General features: G+C 46.5%; 1 protein-coding gene across 4 annotated transcripts; it reads right to left on the minus strand.

Annotated features, from left to right (window-relative positions):
* Positions 1 to 711: 711 nt before the first annotated feature.
* KCTD6 (potassium channel tetramerization domain containing 6) lies at positions 712 to 21,244 on the minus strand. 4 transcript variants are annotated; one of them, XM_079964077.1, is made up of 4 exons: positions 20,974 to 21,071; positions 8,319 to 8,467; positions 8,020 to 8,127; positions 712 to 3,352 (listed from the first exon to the last, which is right to left on the minus strand). In XM_079964077.1, exons 3-4 carry the CDS (start codon positions 8,044 to 8,046, stop codon positions 2,666 to 2,668), a joined length of 714 nt encoding a protein of 237 aa, XP_079820203.1. In that variant the 5' UTR covers positions 8,047 to 8,127; positions 8,319 to 8,467; positions 20,974 to 21,071; the 3' UTR covers positions 712 to 2,665. The 4 variants fall into 4 exon arrangements, with proteins under 4 accessions (XP_079820203.1, XP_079820202.1, XP_079820205.1 ...); XM_079964076.1 differs by lacking the exon at positions 8,319 to 8,467 and having other exon boundaries at positions 20,974 to 21,094; XM_079964079.1 differs by lacking the exons at positions 8,020 to 8,127; positions 8,319 to 8,467 and having other exon boundaries at positions 20,974 to 21,244.
* Positions 21,245 to 22,678: the final 1,434 nt, after the last annotated feature.

The raw sequence follows: 22,678 nt of genomic DNA on the forward strand, positions 1-22,678 counted from the left end.
TCTGCTTTCCTTTGGACCACATCAGTGAGGACGAGAGGGCGGTCTTGTTGTCTGGGCAGCCCAAGACCTCCCTACATACTGCCCATTGTCATTTATCACCCACCCTTCACTCTAGAGAGCCAGTGTGGTGTAGTGGTTAAGAGCGGTAGTCTCGTAATCTGGGGAACCGGGTTTGCGTCTCCGCTCCTCCACATGCAGCTGCTGGGTGACCTTGGGCCAGTCACACTTCTCTGAAGTCTCTCAGCCCCACTCACCTCACAGAGTGTTTGTTGTGGGAGAGGAAGGGAAAGGAGAATGTTAGCCGCTTTGAGACTCCTTAGGGTAGTGATAAAGCGGGATATCAAATCCAAACTCCTCCTCTTCTTCTTCTTCTTCTTCTTCTTCTTCTTCTTCTTCTTCTTCTTCTTCTTCTTAGGTTCCAAGATGGGTTACAACACTTGAACACAATATTGAAAACAGCTGAGAACATAAGCAATTTTAAAAAACCTCTTATACCTAAACTTTCCCGAAATTTTTAGCAAACCTTATTGAACTTTTTTGTGCTTTTACTGCTTTCATAAGGGCCGCTTAGATTTCTCTCTTTTTTTGGTCTTTAACTGAGCAAAAAATAAATAAGCAAACACTGTAGTGGAAAACACGCTGGCACAAGCCTCCTTTATCTGCCTGAGGCAGAAACCTCCCTCCCTCTGACATCACTAAAGAAGCAAAAGCAAGACTTAATGACTTTTTAATTAAAAACCCTTCAGGTCGTTCGCAAGCAAGGTTGCAACAATTATTGAATGAATAGGTACGCACACGCACACAAACACACACACACCCGAATGCCGTGTTCCAGAACTGCTTTCTGTGCGAGCTCTAAAACATGACCTTAAAGGCATCTTACGTTGTAATATTTATAATACTGTTTCTCTCACGTTTCTTGGCCTCATGTATTTCATTGTATAAGGGAAATCCGGTTATATCTGTGTTACTACAAGCCCCATGCACAAACACAAAGCGAGAGAGACTGCTGCCATTGTACATTTCTAAATACCGTTTATCTGCATCCGTGAGAAACAAGCTTTTTGTTTGTTTTAATGGCAGAGAAGGTCGGCTCTTGTGTTCTTAAGAGAACCCTCTGTTGTCCCGAGTGCTCATCTGGAGGCTGGGAGAGCAAAGGGTGTTCTGGCATCTATTAGCGCTAAGCAGACGCAGAACACAAGCGCTCAGATGGTATGACGTCATAAGCCAGGGAGGCTTCCTGAAAGATCCCCGAATGACGGGAGATCAGCAGTGGCATTTGTGCATCTCCACAATGCAAATGGAACAGCAATACAATAAAATGCATATGAAACATACGTGCAGACTCGCTACTTCTTCCCCTTACCAAGCGAAATTGTAAAGCAAGATTTGTTTTTTAACCCCATTCAAAAAGCATTTGGTAGGGCCTCAGAGGACCAGATCAAATTGTTTCAAGGGCTAGATCTGGCCTGCAGCGTGCCAGCTGGCGTTCTTTATTCTACGGGAAGATGCAATTCTTCACAATTATATTCCTCTCGCCCAGCCCAGCTGCCATGTTTAATATAGAACCCTAAATCCTGACGAAGTTCATTGCAGCACTGTCATTATTTTGGTTGCTTAGAAAATTCCAACCAGTGATTCTAAAAAGTTTTCTTTCTTCATTTTCTTTTACTCCTATGCACTTTGGAATAATTTTGAAAGAGCAAAAAAACAAACAAACCCCAAATCTGTAATTTCCATTTTTTTATTAGCTTCTTGCTGGCAAGCATTACACCTGGGAATAATACTGCACCAGGCATTTAAAAAAAGGTTCTGCCACGGGGATTATTATTATTATTTCATTCCAAATCCAATGGAAATACTTCTAACTGTATTTTTATCGCCATAGGTAATATTTGGTTGCTTGTTTTATAATGCATAGAAAGAAAGAGTTCTCATAACTGTAAAATGCTGTACTGCTGACAATAAAACCAGGGGCAGAAGAAGCCTGATGGTACCTCAATTATTTTTAATACTGCTTGCTTATCGGTTTATGAAAACTAGGTTAGATTACATGATGGTAGCTTTTCCTCTTCCCAGCTGCACTTTAACAAATCTGGGTACAGCCCAGAGAGAACTTCTTCTACACAAACTTCTCTGTTTCTTATTGGTTTTGGTGTAGCTTACTCCATGAGTTAATTCACACTGGACTGGAGCCTCTGGAGTGGTTTGTAATAGCACTAGACGGATTAAACACAGGTTAAAAACCAGGAGACGATTTTTAGCACTTTACATTGTACTGTGTGAACAACACAGAAAACATGTCCTAAATGTAATTATTTCACAGTCCTTCCAAGGATGCCCTCTTGCTTCATCCTTTACGAAAATAAAAAAAATAAAAGTTTCTTTGATGGAATGAGCAGGCACATGCAAACATTTCCTCACGACATGACGGAAGATTAGAGGCCAGAGCATGCCCATTCTCCGGTCCTTAGGAATCCATAATAAATATTTAAAACAAATATATATATATATATATATATGTATATATGGAGAAAGAGAGATGCAGAGATTTTCTCCAATGTTGCTTTAAGTGGAAGCCAGTCTCCAGTCTCTTAATACCTTGTTCTGAGAAGCTGCTACTTAGCTTCTGGACAGTAAACAAACGGGGAAAGAAGGGGCGAAATCAGTCATCCGTTTTCTGTGCCAGTCTACAGAAAGTCCAGTTATGTTCCACCGTATTTTCATTGGCTCGTTCGCTCATGTGGTGGACCCTGGTGTTTCGGATGGTGAAACCTTGCTTTGTGATGTACTCCATCAGGTGGACCCGAAGGGAGACTTCTTGGTGGTAATCGCAGGGCCCAAACGTGAAAGAAACTTGGCAGTCCCTCGTGTCCATCATATGCTTGTTCCACTTGGTGAAATAGTTGGAGATCCCTTCCAGCAACGAGTGGACCTTGGTCGTGATGGTCAGCTGCGTTATGATCACCGCCACCGGGTTGGAATATTTTGAGAGCTTGCGAGTGCTGGAGAGCTCCACCACTTCCTCAAAGGTATCCACGGGATACAGAGGTTTGGGCTCGTTAAGACACTGTATCAAAGGTTCGATCTGGTAGAAGTCCGCTTCTTTACGAAGAAGGTCGAATTCCTTGAAGTCCAGAGGCAGAGTCAGCTCTGACGTCCGTAAAAAGTTGAGGACGTACCGGAAAAGCGGCCCGTCCCGGTCAATGAAATAGTTGCCCTGGGAGTCCCTCGCGGTGGGGAACCCTCCCCGGAACATGGCTCCCAGCATGGAATCGGGGTACCTCGTGAGCGTGGTGAGCGACGTCGTGTACAAATGTCCACCCACATTCAGAGTGACCGGCTCAGTCATCTGCGGAAGGGGAGAGGGAAAGTTTCAGAGCTCTCACAAGCCAACATATGAATATCCTGTAAGTACCTTAAATGGCCATTTTAAAAAACCACTGCTTGTACAAACAAGCAATAAGAACTGAATGAAATGAAAAAGGTATTTAAATATACCTTCCTTAAGAAACCAGAGGCCTTTCTCCTGAGCATGGTCGGCCAATTGTTGCCAAAGAAGGACAGAACTTTCTTTATGTATGCGACAACAGCTGCAAGAATACTCATCGCAAAATATTGGAAGACACAAGATCTACCCACCCTGGAAGAATGGCAGATGAAGATGATCGACTATATGGGACTGGCAGAAATGACCGGCAGAATCCGAGACCAGGGAAAAGAGGTGGCGGAAGAAGATTGGAAGAAGTTTAAAGACTATTTGCAGAAATACTGTAAAATTAAGGAATGTTAGAATGATACTGGATAGAAATTAAGCGGTTTTCAGCTGTAATGTATAAAATATATGGAAAATAAGGTTTTGAAATAATTAAAAGAATCAGTGGTGAGGATTTGCTAAACAAACAAATTGAATTGGAATATAAGAAAGGGAGGTATGAGGAGGTCTGGAAAATAAGTTATAAGAAAATAAGTAAATGGAAACTTTATGTGTTTTTAAATTGCTTTTATTTTTGTATTTTGTACTTTTGTATTTTTGTTTCTCTTTTCTTTTTGTTTCACAATGTACTATTTTTGAAAACTTTAATAAATATCTTATAAATTAAAAAAAACAAGCAATAAGAACTGCACTTTCCCCCTGTATGACTTAGCATGGGGCATTATTATCCAAAGTTAATTAGGGTAGAGCCCAACTTGCGCTCATGGAAGGGTTTGTGATCCAGAAGAACAGAAACGGAGGGGAGTTTTCCTGATTTGCCCTTCCACCTGCAGCCATAGCTGTCAACTTACAGATTTGAAAATAAGGGAGCAGCAGCCTCAAAAATAAGGGATCAGAAGCCAAAATAAGGGATTTTCTGAGCACAGGTATGTTCAACTTCTGAGCCCCTCCGAGCCAAAGGCAGAAAGCCCAGCTAGCAGCCAAACGAAGCCTCAAGCAGTCGTTCCCACAGCGCAGCAACCCGGCAAAGGGGATGCAGCAAGGAAAACCACTGTCACCTCTCCACTGGGAAGCGCTGAGCAAAGGCGAGTCCCCAGGCAACGCAACCGATTTGATCGGTACAAGGCATGCAAGCTCCACCCCCAGGCATTCTTAGACTCCTTATTGGGTGAGCAATGCAGCCAAGCAACACAGTTGGAGCCTCCCTCCTCCCTGGTCGGCAGGGAGGGAGGGAGAGGAGCTGCTTCCTTTGAAACCCGGGAAATTTAAGGGACATCATCAATAAGGGACAGCAGCGGGACACGGCGCTGGGATAAGGGAGTTTCCCGCCAAATAAGGGACAGTTGACAGCTATGCCTGCAGCTCTCCCTCTTGCCACCTGCCGCCCTGTTCTGGAGGGTCCCTAGCTCAATTTTCAGGTGGCACAAGGAGCAGGGGAGAGAGGACAACAACCCCCCCCAAAAAAAAAAATTGTCTGTCCTCTTAGCAGAGGCATCGCTTGAATCAAAAGCCCCTTGTCTGAGTCCAAAGGCATCAACTGGATTCATCCCCTGATAAGGCAGAACAGTATTTATAATCTGCCTTTCAATTCCATCTGGAACACAACTGTACCATCCTCTGGGAAGCATTCATCTAGCCATATAGTTAGCTGCTCTCTTGGGCCGAGGAACAATTGCCAACGGGTGACCGAATGCAGCCACCTATCAGTGGCGCAGCATCTGACTCATCCCGCAATGCCCTGGCTCTGCGTCCCGTTCTCACCTGACCTGCCATTTCCTTTTGAGATCACAGTGCAGACCCTGCTGCTCATGCAGTTATTCTACTGTGCCGTCACCCCTGCGCACAAGTGTCTCCACCTCTTGTCCAAAGAGGAGAGGGAGGTGGGCAACCAGGTGAAAGGAAGCATGACTGCCTCTTTATCCTTAATTTACAAAGCTGCAAAAAGTAAGAGATGCAAAAAAGGTACCGTACTTTTCGCTCTACTGGACGCAGTTTTTCCCCTCCAAAAATTGAGGGGAAATGTGTGTGCGTCCTATGGAGCGAATGCAGGCTTCTGCCATAGCCGCGCGCAACCCCTCCGGCAGGGAGAGGCTGCACGGGGCTATGGCTTCTTTAGCCCTGCGCAGCGTCTCCCGGGAGGGAGAGGCTGTGTGGGGCTAAGGGGGAAGCCAAAGCAGCGAGTGGGATCCATCCCGCTCGCTGCCTTGCCTTCTTCCATAGCTGCGCGCAACCCCTCCCCCGGGAGGGAGAGGCTGCACGGGGCTAAAGGGGAAGCCAAAGCAGCGAGCGGGATCCATCCCGCTCGCTGCCTTGCCTTCTTCCATAGCTGCGCGCAACCCCTCTGGCAGGGAGAGGTTGTGTGCAGCCTGTACGCTGCTCTTTGGGGCTGGGGGGGGGGGAATATTTTTTTCCTTGATTCCCCCCCCCTAAAAACTGGGTGCGCCCTATGGTCCGGTGCGCCCTATGGTGTGAAAAATACGGTACTTGCACCCCAGGATCAGTCGCAAACCACTGTTCCCTGTGGCACTCCTGGCGCACACACCACATTGGTTTGAACCCAATGTTAGCTCTACTCAGAGCAGAGCCACTGAAATCCATGGCCATGGCTAGCTTAGGCTCATTCATTTCAACTGGTCTATGTACTATTAACCCCACTGGGCTTTATACAATTATGATACCCCCCCCCCGAGGCTGCACTAAATGGCTCCATGCGGCCAATTTCACCCACTTAGGCACCCCGTGTGCCTTTGTCCACAATGCTGCACAACTCTTTTGGAGATTTTTTTGTGACAGTGTGTCTGGAAGGGAGGGAACCTGCTTAGCCTTTACAGTGTAGCCCAGTAGGCTACAGAGTCTGAATTCAAGCACAATGCCTCTCCTTACTCTATGCACATTCAACATATACTAGAAATAGCTCAGCTGAACAAAGAAGAAACCAATGCCAAGAGGACCAGTGGCATCAGACTTGAGTAAGGATCTCTTTTAGGTCGAAATAAAAGAGCGACATAAATGAACTGCTGAAATGAAGAGCCAATTAGGAGAAATGCGTGATTTGCCCAGAGAAGCCCCCCCAGGACGAGTCAATAGAAATAGCAAAATAAGGCTCCTTTAAAATATTATACTGAAGCTGGAGATAAAACTTTCTGGCTGCAAACATCAATGACTTCTTGACTACTGCACTGGAAAAAAAACAAGGCAGATTCACTTCTGGGCCAGGTGGCATCATGCAGGGGCAGATTCATGAGCGAACTAGCAGGACATAGAGTTCTTTTGAGTTAAGGTGAGATGCTCATCTAATTCGTCCGTTGCCTGCGGGATGGTTTTTAGAAAAGGATGCTTGGCATTAGGAAATTCACCTGTGCAGGCCTTATTAAGTGGGATTTCAGCTGTTCTTGTGCATTAGGAGCTATTGACGGATACTGCCCACTCTTTCAAAGGAAAAGAGGAAGAGGTGAAAACTTTCTCAGATATGAATATAGTCTCTAGGGTGTAGGCAAAGGACACCTGGGGTTTGCAGTATCCTGCCCACCCCCCTGCACAAACCAAGAACTTTCTACCTACCACCAACTGCCCTGTGTGAAAGACCCTGATGACTTAATGACTTAATATAACATTATATAATATAATATAACATTATGTAATATAACATGTTTTGTTTTGAAATGTAAATGTTACTTATAAGCAGCCTTGGAAGTTCTTTAAGTTCTCAAAGCTCTTAACCTGCAGCTCAAGGTTGTCATCTGAACTAGTCGGATGTTTAACTGATGATCAATCACAGTCAGTTCATCCTTTGAAAAATAAGACTTTAGAGCAGTCTTACCCAAAATGCCAACAAAGCATTCCATCTGGGCAGCTGTAATTTTGCTTTTTAGTGGGATGCAGGTGGCGCTGTGGTCTAAACCACTGAGCCTCTTCGGCTTGCCAATCAGAAGGTCGGCGGTTCGAATCCCCGCGACAGGGTGAGCTCCCGTTGCTCGGTCCCAGTTCCTGCCAACCTAACAGTTTGAAAGCACGCCAAAAAGTGCAAGTACATAAATAGGTACTGCTCCGGTGGGAAGGTAAACGGCGTTTCCATGCGCTGCTCTGGTTTCGGTGTTCCATTGCACCAGAAGCGGCTTAGTCATGCTGGCCACATGACCCGGAAAAACTGCAGACAAACGCCGGCTCCTTCAGCCTGTAAAGCGAGATGAGCGCTGCAACCCCAGAGTCGTCTGCGACTGGACTTAACTGTCAGGGGTGCTTTACCTTTATTCTTGCTTTAAGGAGCCATTTGGCGCCTAGCTTATATTATCTGAGTTCCTAACACTGCTTAAAAGCCTCCAATGAATGTGATCTTCGGGCTGGAAGAAGGTTCTCCACCCCTGCCTGCAGCTGACAGAGGAAATCTACCGGCCACATATTTGGCTGTAGGTCTGTAGCCAACAACACATACAGGGTATTACTACTGGAAGAAATGGAGCATTTGCATGGGGCCAGCTGTAAAGGAGCACAGGAGGGCAGATTTAAACACATGTGCACAGCAGACACACACAGAACCCCTGGGAGCATTTGCCATGCCCCCACAGCCCAGCCGGCATACTTACTATATATCCCCAGTCTCCATTATCCATCTGTTCCAATGCGCGAGCTGCGCGAGCCTGGATTTATTGGAAGTCTTTTGAAAGTTTATGCAATTCACGGCTTATTCCTCCCTGGTGGGGGTGGGAGAGAGAAAAAAGCAGAGCAGATTGTGAGCACTTTCAAGATGGAGGAGAGCAAGAACAAGAGAGCGGTGTTTCTACCCCTTCAAAAGGCAGGCTCTTTGCCTGCGCCTCCGATTCCAGCTACAAAGAAACTCAAGTACAATCACCTGCAAAAAAAAAATTACCTTCCCGCCACTGACCTTCTTGCATCCTTTGCAGGTGTAGAGAGCCGCTGAGCCTCGCAGGGGGGGGGGGGAGATAATCATTACGCAGCCGCCTGAGTTAAAATAATGAGCACTTGGTCTCTGAAGGTGATCCACACTTTTAAAAAATGGTCCGCATATTTTATCTGGGAGAAAGGAGACGGTTTTCAAAGGTTGCCCTATACAAACATATGCCAAGGGAATCCTTCGCTCTGGACACGTGAATCAATGACATGGATGTACCTCAAAATCCACCTGCTCCAAGCTTGGGTCTCCAGCTGTTTTTGGACTACAACTCCCATCATCCCTAGCTAGCAGGACCAGGGGGTCAGGGATGATGGGAATTGTAGTCCAAAACCAGTTGGAGACCCATGTTTGGGAAACCCTGATCTAGATGTTTTGGACTATAACAACCATCATGCCCAGCCAGCACAGACAATGGTCAGGGATTGAAGTGAGGCAACCCAGCCAGATGGACAGGGTATAAATAATAAAATTATTATTATGTAAGTCCAGCAACATCTGAAAGGTTCCAGGATGGGGGAGGGTTTGCCATTAATTCATGTGTGTCCTGTACAGGAGCTCATCAAAGTAAGAAAACTGGAAATGAGCCAACACTGAAAATCAAACAGCAATAGCCACAGCCATGGGCTAGACACAAAACAACACATAACCATTAGCCAATAAGCTTCAAAAACTTTTATTATTTATTACCACCCAGACTTCGCCAGCAGGTCCCAGGGCCGATTACAACCATTAAGAAAGGAGAATTAAAAAGTTAAAACATAAATTATGTTCACAGTAACAGGGTGGGGTGCTGAAAACACACTTCTCAGGTGTCAGAGGCCAGGAGAAAGTCTTCAGCATTCTCCAAAAGCTGTACAGTGGTTACCGACGCTTCAGGTTACAGACGCTTCAGGTTACAGACTCCGCTAACCCAGAAATAGTACGTTGGGTTAAGAACTTTACCTCAGGATGAGAACGAAAATCATGTGCCGGTGGCGCGGCAGCAGCGGGAGGCCCCATTAGCTAAAGTGGTACCTCACGTTAAGAACAGTTTCAGGTTAAGAACGGACCTCTGGAACGAATAAAGTTCTTAACCCGAGGTACCACTTTAGCTAATGGGGCCTCCCGCTGCTGCCATGGGAAGGGGGCCTTCCACAACTTAGGGGCTGTCACAGAGAATGCCCACTTGCTAAGCCACCTACCCACACAGTTTCTGAGGGTGGTGGAACAACCATGAGGGCCTCCTTTGCTGATCTTAACACACAGCCCAGGCTTTGTATTTGGGGCAAATTGATAGTCCACTCCCACCGATTTGGCATTAAAAACATTTTTTTCAGTCTGATCTCTTCCTACTCTCTAGTCATGCAGCAAAGATTAAAAAAAACACACCACAACAATACCACAGTTTTGTCCTTGGAGCCTTTAGTAACTATGGGGAGCTCAGAACCGGAAAAGCATTTGCTCTTCAGCTTCAACGGATGGCAAACTGGGATCCTTGCAAGTGCTGTGGAAGAATGCGGCTTCCAGTACAATTGTGCTCAGCTTCTTTGCAGGCTCTGTGATCTCACAGGAACGGCTAACTACAAACTGGTCCAAACAGCGACCCACATTTCCACACGCAAGCACGAACTCTCCACAGTAAAAACAAAACAAAACAAAACAATGCAAGGCTTGGCTGAAAACAGCAGTGATGCTGCCGCCCTCTGCAAAAATCCATCTCGTTAGTTGGAACAATATTTCTTTCCAGCTTTGAAATAACTGGCTCACCATTATTTCATAGGCAGATAGGTTTGGGGGGGGGGGTGGCGAGAGAGAGAGAGAGAAAATGGAAGCAGCTAAAATAGGGGCAGTTGACCATTTTCGGCCAGAGGAGCACACACAAAACACACACAATACACTCTCCTCTAGAGAATCTGTGTGAATCAGTTAAGAGAAAAGTAATTGGCCCCTCTCTACTCATCAAACAATTGATCTGACGACTGGTGATTTGCATCCTCATCACAGAACTGTATCTACTTTTAACCCCCCCCCCTTTTTTTTTGCTGCCACCCATATTGGGGGTGCCAGGGAAGAGAAGAAAATAAATGTTTGGAAGGGGGGGTCTCCAGATCAGGCCAGGGCTAAGCAACCCCAAGCTAAGACTAACATCGCAAAATGGCATGCCGGCGCAGTAGCTTTGCCCACAATCTGTGTGACATATTCAAATCGGACTATGCCATTGGTCGTACCTACGTAGGACTGAAAACACGCAGAAGTTGTGTCAACATCAGAAAATGTTTATTTTATTTATTTAACAAAACATGTATACCACTTCACCATAAATAAAACCTCTAAGTGGTTGGCTGTTTTTATATCCTATCTAGGCTTGGTAGGCTTGCCTAAAGAAAAAGGTTTTCAGTAGTACAGTCGTAACTTGGAAGTCAAACGGAATCCGTTCCGGAGGTCTGTTCAACTTCCAAAATGTTCGGAAACCAAGGCGCGGCTTCTGATTGCCTGTTGGAAGGTCCTGCAGCCAATCAGAACCTGCAGAAACCGCGTCAGATGTCTGGGTTCCAAAGAATGCTCGCAAACCGGAACAATCACTTCTGGGTTTGCAGCGTTTGGGAGCCAAAATGTTTGAGTCGTAAGGCGTTTGTCAACCAAGGTACAACTGTGTAGTGAAGGCAACTGACTGATGTCAACTCCTTGATTAATTTGTCACAGCCAGACTCTCCTCTAGGTTTGGGAATTGAGTTCTCCAGTCTGTTGACCAGAGAAGTGCAGATGCCTTGGTTCCTCAGTTGCTTACAAGAGCTCTGAGGCTTAAGCAACACACGGACTCCCAACCCTGTGTGACTGAGAACCCGGACCATGCAAGGTTGCATATCATGAGATCACCTGGTATGTACAGAGAGGGGCTCCCAGCTGCATCCATACCTTCAGACCTGACAGCAACTAATTTTTAGAAAGCTAAAGGGGGAGCAAACATGAGGGTGTGGAGCTAATGGATTTCACAGAGAGATCTCCATCTTCGCCCACCATAATCCAAGCACCTTGTCTTTAAAGTCTACCAGTACCTGTAAGAATCTATTATTCCTCTTTTTCCCACTAAGACCTCACGTTGAGAAGCGGGTAGAAGGAGGAAACAGCTTGAAGGTTTAAGGTTTAAGCAAGCTTTTTATCCAAAGCCATGTTTTCTGAGGTCCGTATAGTTCCGTATAGTTAAAGCCATGTTTTTCCCAGTAGTGATGTATGGAAGTGAGAACTGGACCATAAAAAAGGCTGATCGCTTTTGAATTATGGTGCTGGAGGTGACTCTTGAGAGTCCCATGGACTGCAAGAAGATCAAACCTATCCATTCTGAAGGAAATCAGCCCTGAGTGCTCACTGGAAGGACAGATCCTGAAGCTGAGGCTCCAATACTTTGGCCACCTCATGAGAAGAAAAGACTCCCTGGAAAAGACCCTGATGCTGGGAAAGATGGAGGGCACAAGGAGAAGGGGATGACAGAGGATGAGATGGTTGGACAGTGTTCTTGAAGCTACCAGCATGAGTTTGACCAAACTGCGGGAGGCAGTGGAAGACAGAAGTGCCTGGCGTGCTCTGGTCCATGGGGTCACAAAGAGTCGGACACGACTAAACGACTAAACAACGTTTTCTCAGAACACAGCTTATGGCAAAACCATCAACCGTGGGAAACAAAACTGAAAGTTTTTTATGAATTCACTGCAGGTGAAAGTTTACTGCGGGCAAGAGGGAGAGATAAATAACTATCCCATTGGAAATTAACCACAGTCAGATGTTGCAGGCATTTTTCTCTAGTCTCCGAAGCACAGTGACACCCAATGGATGTCCGTCTCTTGCTTTGAGAAAGGAAGAGCAGTAAGTCAGTCGGCATCAACCAGCTCAGCTTTTGTGACCAATTTCCATTCCCTTTATTGACCCCTGTAGGCCTTAAAAGATGCCTAAATCACTGCTCTTTGCAGGGGAATGAAGATTTACATCTTCTTGTCTCCTCCGCAGGCGAAAGAGACAGCATTTGATCGCCAGCCTGCTGCGTAGCACCAGAATGAATAATTTATCAAAGCAATTAGTTCAGGCAAGCCTCTTCCCATCCTTTGCACGGGCAAAAAGGAGGCGCAGACAGCAGGTGCCTCATTGATTTGGTGTAGGTTTCCAGGACCGCTAACAATCTAGAAATCTGGTTAGAAAACGTTAACACTTCAAGGAAGGAACAAAGTTATGCACAGCGACAGACTATCGCATGCAGCTAGAACATCACCTTTTCTTTTTTTAAACAAGCTGACTCCGTCAAACAACTTTAGCCTGGAAACTGTAGGGCTGTATTTCGATGGAACCACAAAACACGCACCCTGATTTATTTCATGCGTCCGAGCGTGTAAGCTTTCTGGGGGCAACAATAGGAGGCTCGGCCATTGTCCTCTACGTTTCCTTGCAAGAAATAACAGGATGGCAATTTCCAGAGCAGAAGAGCATGAACAGAGAAGCTAGTGCAAACTGGGGAAATATTATGGCACGCACAAAACACAGAAGCAAAGTGAGCGTCCCAAGCGTGGCTGGAAAGATCTCGGGTGCCTCAAAAAGCAACGCTGTGGCACCTAAAACATTATTTGACATCTTGACATCTTTCCCTACCCATGTTCAGGTTTGGCTTCATAGATGCTGATGCTGGATCCTGTTTTATTTAATTTTTAATTGCAACTAGAGATAATTTTTCCTGCTCTGACCATGGCAGCACCTTTGGTCGCCCCACCAACCTGCACAGCTCTTCAACCAGGTTCATTTTTGAAAATGCTGATGACCAGATGTTATATGTTCTATAGCAGGGATGTCCAACCTGTCGACCGCGATGAACAGGTTGATCCCCGGACGATCTCGGGCTCCCTCTCAATCGGCGTTGGTGATAAGCAAGTCTGCGAGTGAAAGCGTCCGCCCCCCCAGCCGCGGCTCTGTTCCCCCAAAAGGTCAAGAACTTTCATCTTTCCCCTCTCTCCCTAAAAAAAGCTCAACAACCTTGGCTTGGTCCCCCCTAAAAAAAAAGGTGAAACAACTTTGGCTTCCCACCCCCTTCATGGGTAGATCACTTCCAGAATTTTTATACTGGGAGTAGATCACAGTCTCTTGTGTGTTGGACATGCCTGTTCTATAGAAATGGCTTGTTATTATTATTAGTAGTAGTAGTACTGTTTTTATTTTACTATTTTCAGAAAGTTGTGCTCACTTTGCTCAGTGAACAGGATGAATATCTACTACTTCTTTGTTTTTTTTACTACCCCTAACAGCAACCCTGAAAACAAAGCCACAAAACGGGATGGGGGGGTCACTGCCTTCCTGCCCCAGGATCAAATGTTTCTCCTGCTTCCCAAGGGGTCCACCAATTTTGATGGCAGCGGGTGAGGGGCGAGAAATGTAAATCAAGCACAGTGCTAGGGGTACAATCATCGGATTGATTATCTGATGCGAGAGAACGATGACCCCACAGATCTACGCAGATCAGCTGGGGGGCAGACGAACTGTGTGCTTTTGTGCATGACAGCGTATGGAGGACCAGCTATTTGCAATGCACAGATGGCCTGAAATTGTGGGGGGGGGGGGAGAGAGAGAGAGCATGTAGATTGTGAGCAGCCTGAATCTGGCATTACATGCTTGCCAAGCAAGTATCCCACCCTGGACACAGGACGCTGTAGAGGTGCACGGAGAAAACTGCAAGCATGGAAATTGCCATGGGGGGAAAAGCCCTGCTGCTCTCCAAAGCAACCGGCGTACCTATACCCAACCCTAAAAGGAAGGAGGGAAGATGAGTCCTGGAAGATGGAAATACGGCTGGTCAATCCTGACCAGCTGTCGACTAAATAATTTTAAGCTCGCGTCTAGAAATCTGAGCTGGTGCTTCGCTTTGTTTTCAAAGGGAAAGGTTGGAGGATACATGGGTAAGCTTAGCAATGGTATTATGCCTATGCAACGATCCCCTAAAGTGATACCTATGTGGTTTTCATTACACAAGGCCCAGCTTGTGTAAATGTCAGCTAATGATTCACACGCCGCTGCAAAACCTTTCGACAGGATACAAAAGAATGAAAACAGAATTAGAGTGATCAGTTCTGTTAGTTACAGAGATAGAGCACAGTATTATACTGAGTCAAACCACTGGTCCACCCAGCCCAGGGGTAGGGAACCTGTGGCCTTCCGGGTGTAGCACAGCTACAGCTGTATCATCAACCTCTGAGAGTTGCAGTTCAGCAACATCCAGCTCACGGTCTTTTACCTAAGATCCTTTTAACTGGTGGCACCAGAGGCTGAGCCTAAGAAAAAGTCATGTGTCCTAACACTGTGTGTGTGGGCGGCTCCCAAATTATTGCAACTGGCTGATGTTCTACCCGTGTGAACAACTACTCAGAGGTAAAGGTAAAGGGACCCCTGACCATTAGGTCCAGTCGCGGACGACTCTGGGGTTGCGGTGCTCATCTCACTTTATTGGCCGAGGGAGCCGGTGTACAGCTCATGTGGCCAGCATGATGAAGCTGCTTCTGGTGAACCAGAACAGCGCAGGGAAACGCTGTTTACCTTCCTGCCGGAGCGGTACCTATTTATCTACTTTCACTTGGATGTGCTTTTGAACTGCTAGGTTGGCAGAAGCTGGGAGTGAGCAACGGGAGCTCACCCCGTCGCGGGGATTTGAACCGCCGACCTTCTGATCAGCAAGCCCTAGGCTCTGTGGTTTAACCCACAGCGCCACCCGCGTCCCACTCAGAGGTACCTTGGCTTTTTAAAACCTTGAAGATTTTACAGACAATACAAAAATTGGAATTTGAAAGGGGTTTAAAAAAAAATTAACTAAAAAAGAGGCTGTAATTTTCCTTGCACAACTCCATGCTGTCAGTCTTTCAAGCTGTTTGCAGAATGACAATTGCATCCCATTATACTAAGATCCCTGCCTCTGGCACCAATATATTTTATATATGTAACAGATGGAGTATGTGTCCTAGCTCCAAGGAGAACTACAGCGGCATTTCTGCTGAATCTTCCTGTCTGAAACATATAAAGAATTGGACATAAGCATTTTTGTTTTTAAAAAGGAAAGGAAAATGTTCAGAAAAATTAGAGTTACAAAGGAACCTAGGCAGCATAAGAAGTCAGAAAGCATTTAAAATACAGCAACAAAATGATAAATTTAATGAGTGGTCTTTAAATGCAAGTTTTTCAATGACCCACCACTTGGCTAATTAGCACTACAGTACAGCCTCTACTTATGATCATAATCCGTTCCGGAGGCCTGTCTGCTGGGCAAAACCGGATGCTACTAGAGGCGCCGTTGTGCGTGTGCGCATTCGGCGGCGGCGCACTTCTGTGCATGTGTAGAGGCGGCAGCCACTTGTGCACATGCGCAGATGGCAGAAGCCGCTTCTGCGCATGTGCGAATCGCGGCAAACCCGGTGTTTACTTCTGGGTTTGCCGCGGTCGCAACTTGGAACGTCCGCGAGAAGAGGCGGATGTAAGTCGAGGTTCCACTGTACTCTAGTATTGATTATTTTTAAGCAAATGCCCTCGATTTGTTTACCTAACCCTCTTTATGGTGATAACTACTGTACTACAATTTCATCCAGTTTCAGACTGATGGGCTGCGTTGGTGTTTTCACAAACAGCTGGAAGGGTAGCTACTTACCCTGCATGGTTTTCTCGCTTCTGTCCCAGGCTGAACATCAGTTAGGGCTGGTTTTCAACTTTATGATATTATCACCAGCTAAACATTGCGATATACTGATGTATCACAATGTCTGAAATAAGGATGGAGCTATGTAGAGGCGCTGGCTGGCTTCATGGTTTTCCCCACATTGTGATTTTTTTTCATAGTGTACACCCAACACCCACAAAATTCACAATATGTTGCTATGTCAAAAACTATGAAACTGACATCACAATATGGACTTTGAACAGGTTATATTGATATATTGCCCTGTCCTACTGAGTATGTGGGCAGGGTTCACATATTACTCGAGTGGTATTCAGCTAAGTTTTACTCGTTACTGAAAGTAATGAACCTAGCTTAGACATGGAGGATGACGATGATTAGAATTTATATACCTCCCTAACCCTGCAGGATGCTTTAGCTGAGATTCCTGCACTGCAGGGGGTTGGGCTAGATGACCCTTGGGTCCCTTCCAAACTGAAGATTCTATTACTGTGGTACCTCGGGTTAAGTACTTAATTCGTTCCGGAGGTCTGTTCTTAACCTGAAACTGTTCTTAATCTGAAGCACCACTTTAGCTAATGGGGCCTCCCGCTGCTGCCGTGCTGCCGGAGCACGATTTCTGTTCTCATCCTGAAGCAAAGTTCTTAACCTGAAGCACTATTTCTGGGTTAGCAGAGTCTGTAACCTGAAGCGTATGTAACCTGAAGCGTATGTAACCCAAGGTACCACTGTATTCTATGTTCATTAACTTCAGTGCAATCCTATACTTACCCAGGACTTACTTCCAACTTAAACGTGTACAGTCTTGTGGGTCTTACCCTGTTCCACAAGGGTTCTTTAAAAACAAAAGTCGCATTCCCATCTACCCACCAAAACAGGGAAAGCTTGAAATGTTCAGAATTCCACAGACTCAGGCCATATGCTGGCATTTGCATCGTGATACTACTATGTAGACCAGGGGTCAGCAAACTTTTCCACTGTCAGGCCGGATCACCCGCACGCAGGAGCGCGTGGGGTGGGCACACTCGCAGGATTGTGTGCACCCGTGCGCATGTGCACAAACCCGCCGCTCTTTCCTTGCTGGCTTTTGGAGCCATAGCGGGGGAGGAGGCGGCGTCTGTGGCTTCCTATTGGCTGCAGGAGCTTCCTGGATATGGCCTGATACGGCTGAGCTTCTTGGATACTTCCTGGATACGGCCTAAGGGGGTTGTTAAGCCAGCCAGGGGCCGGTTTAATGACCCTCTCAGGCCCTATCCAGCCCGCAGACCATAGTTTGCCAACCCCTGATGTAGACCATCTGAAGACTCTCTCTCATGAACGGAGGATGAGAAGCTGCAGCGTTTTGTGGACGGTACCTCCCAAATGCGATGGGGTCTGATTTACTAGCCATTGCCGTCCACCACGGCTAAGCCAACATGGTGCCTTCCAGATGTCTTTGGACTCTAACTTCCAACAGCCCATGTCAGCTTGGACAATGGTCAGGGATGGTGCAAGCTGTAGTCCAGCTGGAGGATGCCGCTTTGATTACCCAAATATATAAATAGGTAGAACTAATTTGGCGGCTAAATAGAAAATCCACCTGCTATCTAATGCAGCAGGTATCTGTCCATCACAACATATATGGGCACAAGCTTAACATGAGTCAACAGTGTGATAGATTAGCAAAAATAAGCTAATGCTATTCTAGGCTGCATCAAGAGAAGTCTAGTGTCTCGTTCAAGGGAAGTCAATAGTCTTGCTCTATTCTGCCTTGGTCAGACCACACTTGGGAGTATTGTGACCAGTTCTGGGCAGCATAATTTAAGAAGGATACTGACAAACTGGAACATGTGAAGAGGAAGGCGACCAAGATGATCAAGGGTCTGGAAACCAGGCCTTATGAGGAATGGTTGAAGGAGTTGGGTACGTTTAGCCTGAAAAAGAGGAGACTGAGAGGACATGTGCTAACCACCTTCAAATATCTAAGGGCTGTCACATGAAGGATGGAGCAAGCTTGGTTTTTTTTTCTTCCTGCCCTGGAAGCTGGGACCCAAACCAATGGATTCAAGTACAAGAAAGGAGATTTTGACTAAACATCAGGAAGAGCTTTCTGACAGTAAGAGCTGTCTGACAGTGGAACGGTCTCCCTCTGGAGGTGGTGGACTCTCTGTCCTTGGGGGATTTTAAGCAGAGGTTGGATGGCCACCTGTCATGTAGGATCTAGTTGAGATTCCTGCATTTCAATGAATATCCTACTACAGAGTAAGCAGGGCTGCAAAGCTGATAATTTGGCTAATGAAGACAAAGACAGAGGGAGCCCCCTTAGTTAAGCAGGACCTAGAACAGGCATGGGCAAACTCAGCCCTCCAGATGTTTTTTGGGACTACAACTCCCATCATCCCTAGCTAACAGGACCAGTGGTCAGGGATGATGGGAATTGTAGTCCCAAAAACATCTGGAGGGCCGAGTTTGCCCATGCCTGACCAAGAACATTTACAGCTTAGAAGGAAAGTACCAGTATCTTGAACTGGACTGCAGGAAAATGTCACGTATGATCTAGCTGAGATTCCTGCATTGCGACACAGTTTTTTCTTACCTCTGAAAACTTTTGCTACTCACCCGGTTCCAAAAGACCAGCTTTCCATTCTTGTCAGCATTTCTTTAATATACCCCTTAACCCTTCATCAGGACATACCCTCCAAATTCTGATGGCGGGGCTACCTAAGAGCAACGGAACCCACGAACCTAATTAATACTTTCTATTGCTGTCTCCATGGGAAGTGTGAGCACAACCAACAACATGATGCATCTGCTTTCACACAGGGAATAAGGCTATCCATGGATACCAGCTAGCCCTGAAGGCTGCATAAAAGCGTCCAGTGTTGAAAGCAGGATGCCTCTGAACAGTTGTTGCTGGTGAGCACAAGTAAAAGGAAAGTGTTGCTATGCTTATGTCCTTGCAGGGTTCCCATAGGTATCTGGTTGGCCACTGTGAGAACAAGGCCATCAAATTATCAGTTATTTGGCTTATTATAATTCACACCCCAGGCTGCCACAGGCCTCAAAATATCTTGGTCTGTTTCTTGATTGGAAGCGGTCTTTTTTGACAGCAGTTCCCCCTGTGGAAATATGTGACCATGTGCAAAGCAGACTGACTGGCACTGGACTTCTGCTTATACGAAACAATGCATCTGAGCTAGCTAAACCAAATTCCAAGAACCAAAAGTGACATGGTTGCCATAGGTTATAATCCAGGAGGACCTGATTTGGTTAAAGTTGGTGCACATGTTGATTACAGTATTTCACTAACAGCAGAAGGGCACCGCACAATTACAGAACAGAAAGTGAAAGATATATACAGTAGAACAGTATTTGCAGCCCTGGATCGTGGGTGGATTACTGGCAAGGATGAAAACACATTGTGCCGGAACCAGCAGAAGACCAAACAAGAAACCCTATTAAAAAATTCCTCCCCACCCTTCAGTCTAAATAAGGATCCTCTTCACCTTCATTTCCAAACACTACTACCTTCAGAAGGGAAAAGCCATAGAGCCACAACACAGAGAGGCTATTACTTGGATACCCCAATGGGCTGGCAGAATCATCCTACTGAATTTAAAAAACGAAAACAGCACAGGGACCCTTCTTCAACACATGCTTCTTCAACACATGCTTTCCTCCACCTTTCAGGGGAATAACCCCACCAAAAAACAGAGGTCCTGGCTATGCTTCAAACTGCCACACATAATACCAGGAATTCCATCTTCCTACAGAAACTACAGAAGGATCCAAGAATCCTGGCAGCACACACATTAAAACAAAAAACAGGTAATTCTGGAAATCATCCATCTTTCAAAGCCAACACACACAGAGAACTTTCGGTATTTTGCACTCTAATCCCAAGCATGTTTTGCTCAGTGGGACTAATTTCCTGGTAAGTGTAATCAGGATTGCAGCCTTAATGACATAATTCACATGCGCCTGCAAAAACAAAAAAACTCGAAATAAAACAAAGTCCAATATCCAGACTCTGTACCATGAGATCGCTAACACAGAAAAGTATGCCCATGTTACCCATTAGCATGTACTGTACTGCAATAGCCGAGAGGATCACTCTTTAACCGCCGTTCCCGAGAGAAGGACGACCGTGTAATATTTATGTGGTAGCTGCCCAATGTCGAATGATCCAGTATGGCTCTTCGGACACATCCTGATTACTCCCTTAATAAGAAGCCAGGCATCCTGACAAATTTCTAAACACACACACACCAGATGTCCTGTTTTCACTCTCCTTTCCCTCCTGAAAATGAACCCTGCCTCCTCTCCTGAAAAGGGACCCAGGTGTCCTGCTTTCACTCATCCTTCCCTCCTGAAAATGGACCCTGCCTCCTCTCCTGAAAAGGGACCCAGGCGTCCTGCCTGCCTCTTCTCCTGAAAAGGGACCCAGGTGTCCTGTTTTCACTCTCCTTTCCCTCCTGAAAATGGACCCTGCCTCCTCTCCTGAAAAGGGACCCAGGCGTCCTGCCTGCCTCTTCTCCTGAAAAGGGACCCAGGTGTCCTGTTTTCACTCTCCTTTCCCTCCTGAAAAGGGACCCTGCCTCCTCTCCTGAAAAGGGACCCAGGCGTCCTGCCTGCCTCTTCTCCTGAAAAGGGACCCAGGTGTCCTGTTTTCACTCTCCTTTCCCTCCTGAAAAGGGACCCTGCCTCTTCTCCTGAAAAGGGACCCAAGCATCCTGCCAGTTTACATATCCTGCTGATGCTCCTCTCCTGAACAGGAACCCAGGAGTCCGGGCTGCATCTCCCACCCCTCCTTTGTAAGAAGCCCGGGCGTTCCGGTCTTCCTCCCTCCTCCCCTTCGCGACGAGGAAGCCAGGCGTCCCGAGGGTGCAACAACCGCGGCGCAGCCGTCCCCTGGGCAGCCCTCCCGGCGGTGTCTTCCCGCCATTTTATGATGCCCCGACCTCCGCCGCTACTCACTCGGGAACAGGCGCGCCTCGGAGAAGCTCCCTCCGTCTCTCGGCTTGTCGCGCGCGCTCTGCGCTGCTCCCGGGCCGGCGGCGTCGCTGGCTCCTCCCCGGCGCCGGAGCCGCCTCCTCCTCCTCCTCCTCCTCCTCCTGCAGGGCCTGCCTTGCTCCGCGAGGCCTCGTGCAAGGGGCAGGGGGAAGCCTTCCTAAGGGAAGGGCTGAAGAGGAAAAGGAGGAGCGGAGTCTGGCGAGGCCTAGGCTGGAGGAGAGGCAGTCTCTCCCAAGCGAGCTATCCCCATCCTCCCAAGCATATTGATTCGGATGCAAGTCCTGCCGAGTTCAGTGCATACATGGAGGACCGGAGCTTTAGAGATGAAGAGAGTTCCCTTATGATTATGATTATTATTACTATTATTGTTGATGCTATATATTTGTTTATATCCAGTGCTTTTTTTAAAAAAAGGTGCTGGTACTCCCATGCTTTTGGGAGTGCTAGTATTGCGTATCCTTGAGTACCCCCAGAAAAAAGCACTATTATTACCCTGCTCTGACCCTAAACCTCTGCTGCCTTGCAGGATACAGTGGTACCTCGGGTTACATACGCTTCAGGTTACATATGCTTCAGGTTACAGACTCTGCTAACCCAGAAATAGTGCTTCAGGTTAAGAACTTTTCTTCAGGATGAGAACAGAAATCGTGCTCTGGTGGCGCGGCAGCAGTAGTAGGCCCCATAGGCTAAAGTGGTGCTTCAGGTTAAGAACAGTTTCAGGTTAAGAACAGACCTCCGGAACAAGTTAAGTACTTAACCTGAGGTACCACTGTATAGTACTTTGTAATAATTTTATTTGTACCCCACCCATATGACTGGGTTGCCCAGGCGGCTTCTTCAGGAGATGAAAAGGCTAAGTAGTAAATCTGGAATTGGATGGCGCTTTGTACACCTCCTTCCAGCGACTCCTGATACCGAGCTGGCGCCAAATGTATTGCTCTTCTTTGCTTTGGACCACATCAGTGTGGCCAAGAAGGGGGTCTTTTTCTGGGCAGCCCAGAACCTCCATACACACTGCCCAGGCTTGTATCCCAGGGAGGTCACTTTGGTGTTGCTAAAGCAGTGGTTTGATCCACACACCCAGACAGATAATAATAATATTTTATTATTTATACCCCGCCCACCTGGCTGAGTTTCCCCAGCCACTCTGGGCGGCTCCCAATCGAGTTTTAAAAACAATACAGCATGGATGGATGTGAACAACAAATTATATCTAGCCTTTTCCCCCAGCTTGCAAAAAAAAGGGGGGGGGGATATTAAAAAAACAACTGAACATTGATGGAATTAAAATTATATACCTTTACAAAATTATTAAAGCCATACCAAAAATTACAGAAAAGCAGCATGGCACCAGTCCTTTCATTAAAAGCAGTCAGTTTCTGTTGGAACGAGAAAGTATTCACCTGCAGGCAGAAGGACAAGGAGGGAGCCAGTCTTAACTTCTAAACCCTTCATTCCTCTGGCTCATCCTTCACATTTTTGAGAATAAATATCTTTGATAGGGCTGCTCGTAATGCTTGAATAGACATTAGGGGCTTAAATGCAAGGGTTGGGAACCTTTAGCACTCCAGCTATTGCTGAACTACAACTCCCATCAACCCCAGTAAGCTAGGCCAATGGGCAAGGATGGTGGGAGCTGTAGTTCAGCAGCATTCTGGTGGGCAGTCTT

The sequence above is a fragment of the Podarcis cretensis genome, assembly GCF_951804945.1.
Source record: "Podarcis cretensis genome assembly, chromosome: 2".
NCBI classification, from domain to species: domain Eukaryota; kingdom Metazoa; phylum Chordata; class Lepidosauria; order Squamata; family Lacertidae; genus Podarcis; species Podarcis cretensis.

Bases quoted from the DNA above. Each gene is read 5' to 3' on its own strand.
- KCTD6 (XM_079964076.1), bottom strand. From the start codon at position 8,046: ATGGATAATGGAGACTGGGGATATATA. The intron at 3,353-8,019 runs GTAAGTATGCCG...CCCCTTCCGCAG, and splicing joins ATGGAGACTGGGGATATATA to ATGACTGAGCCGGTCACTCT.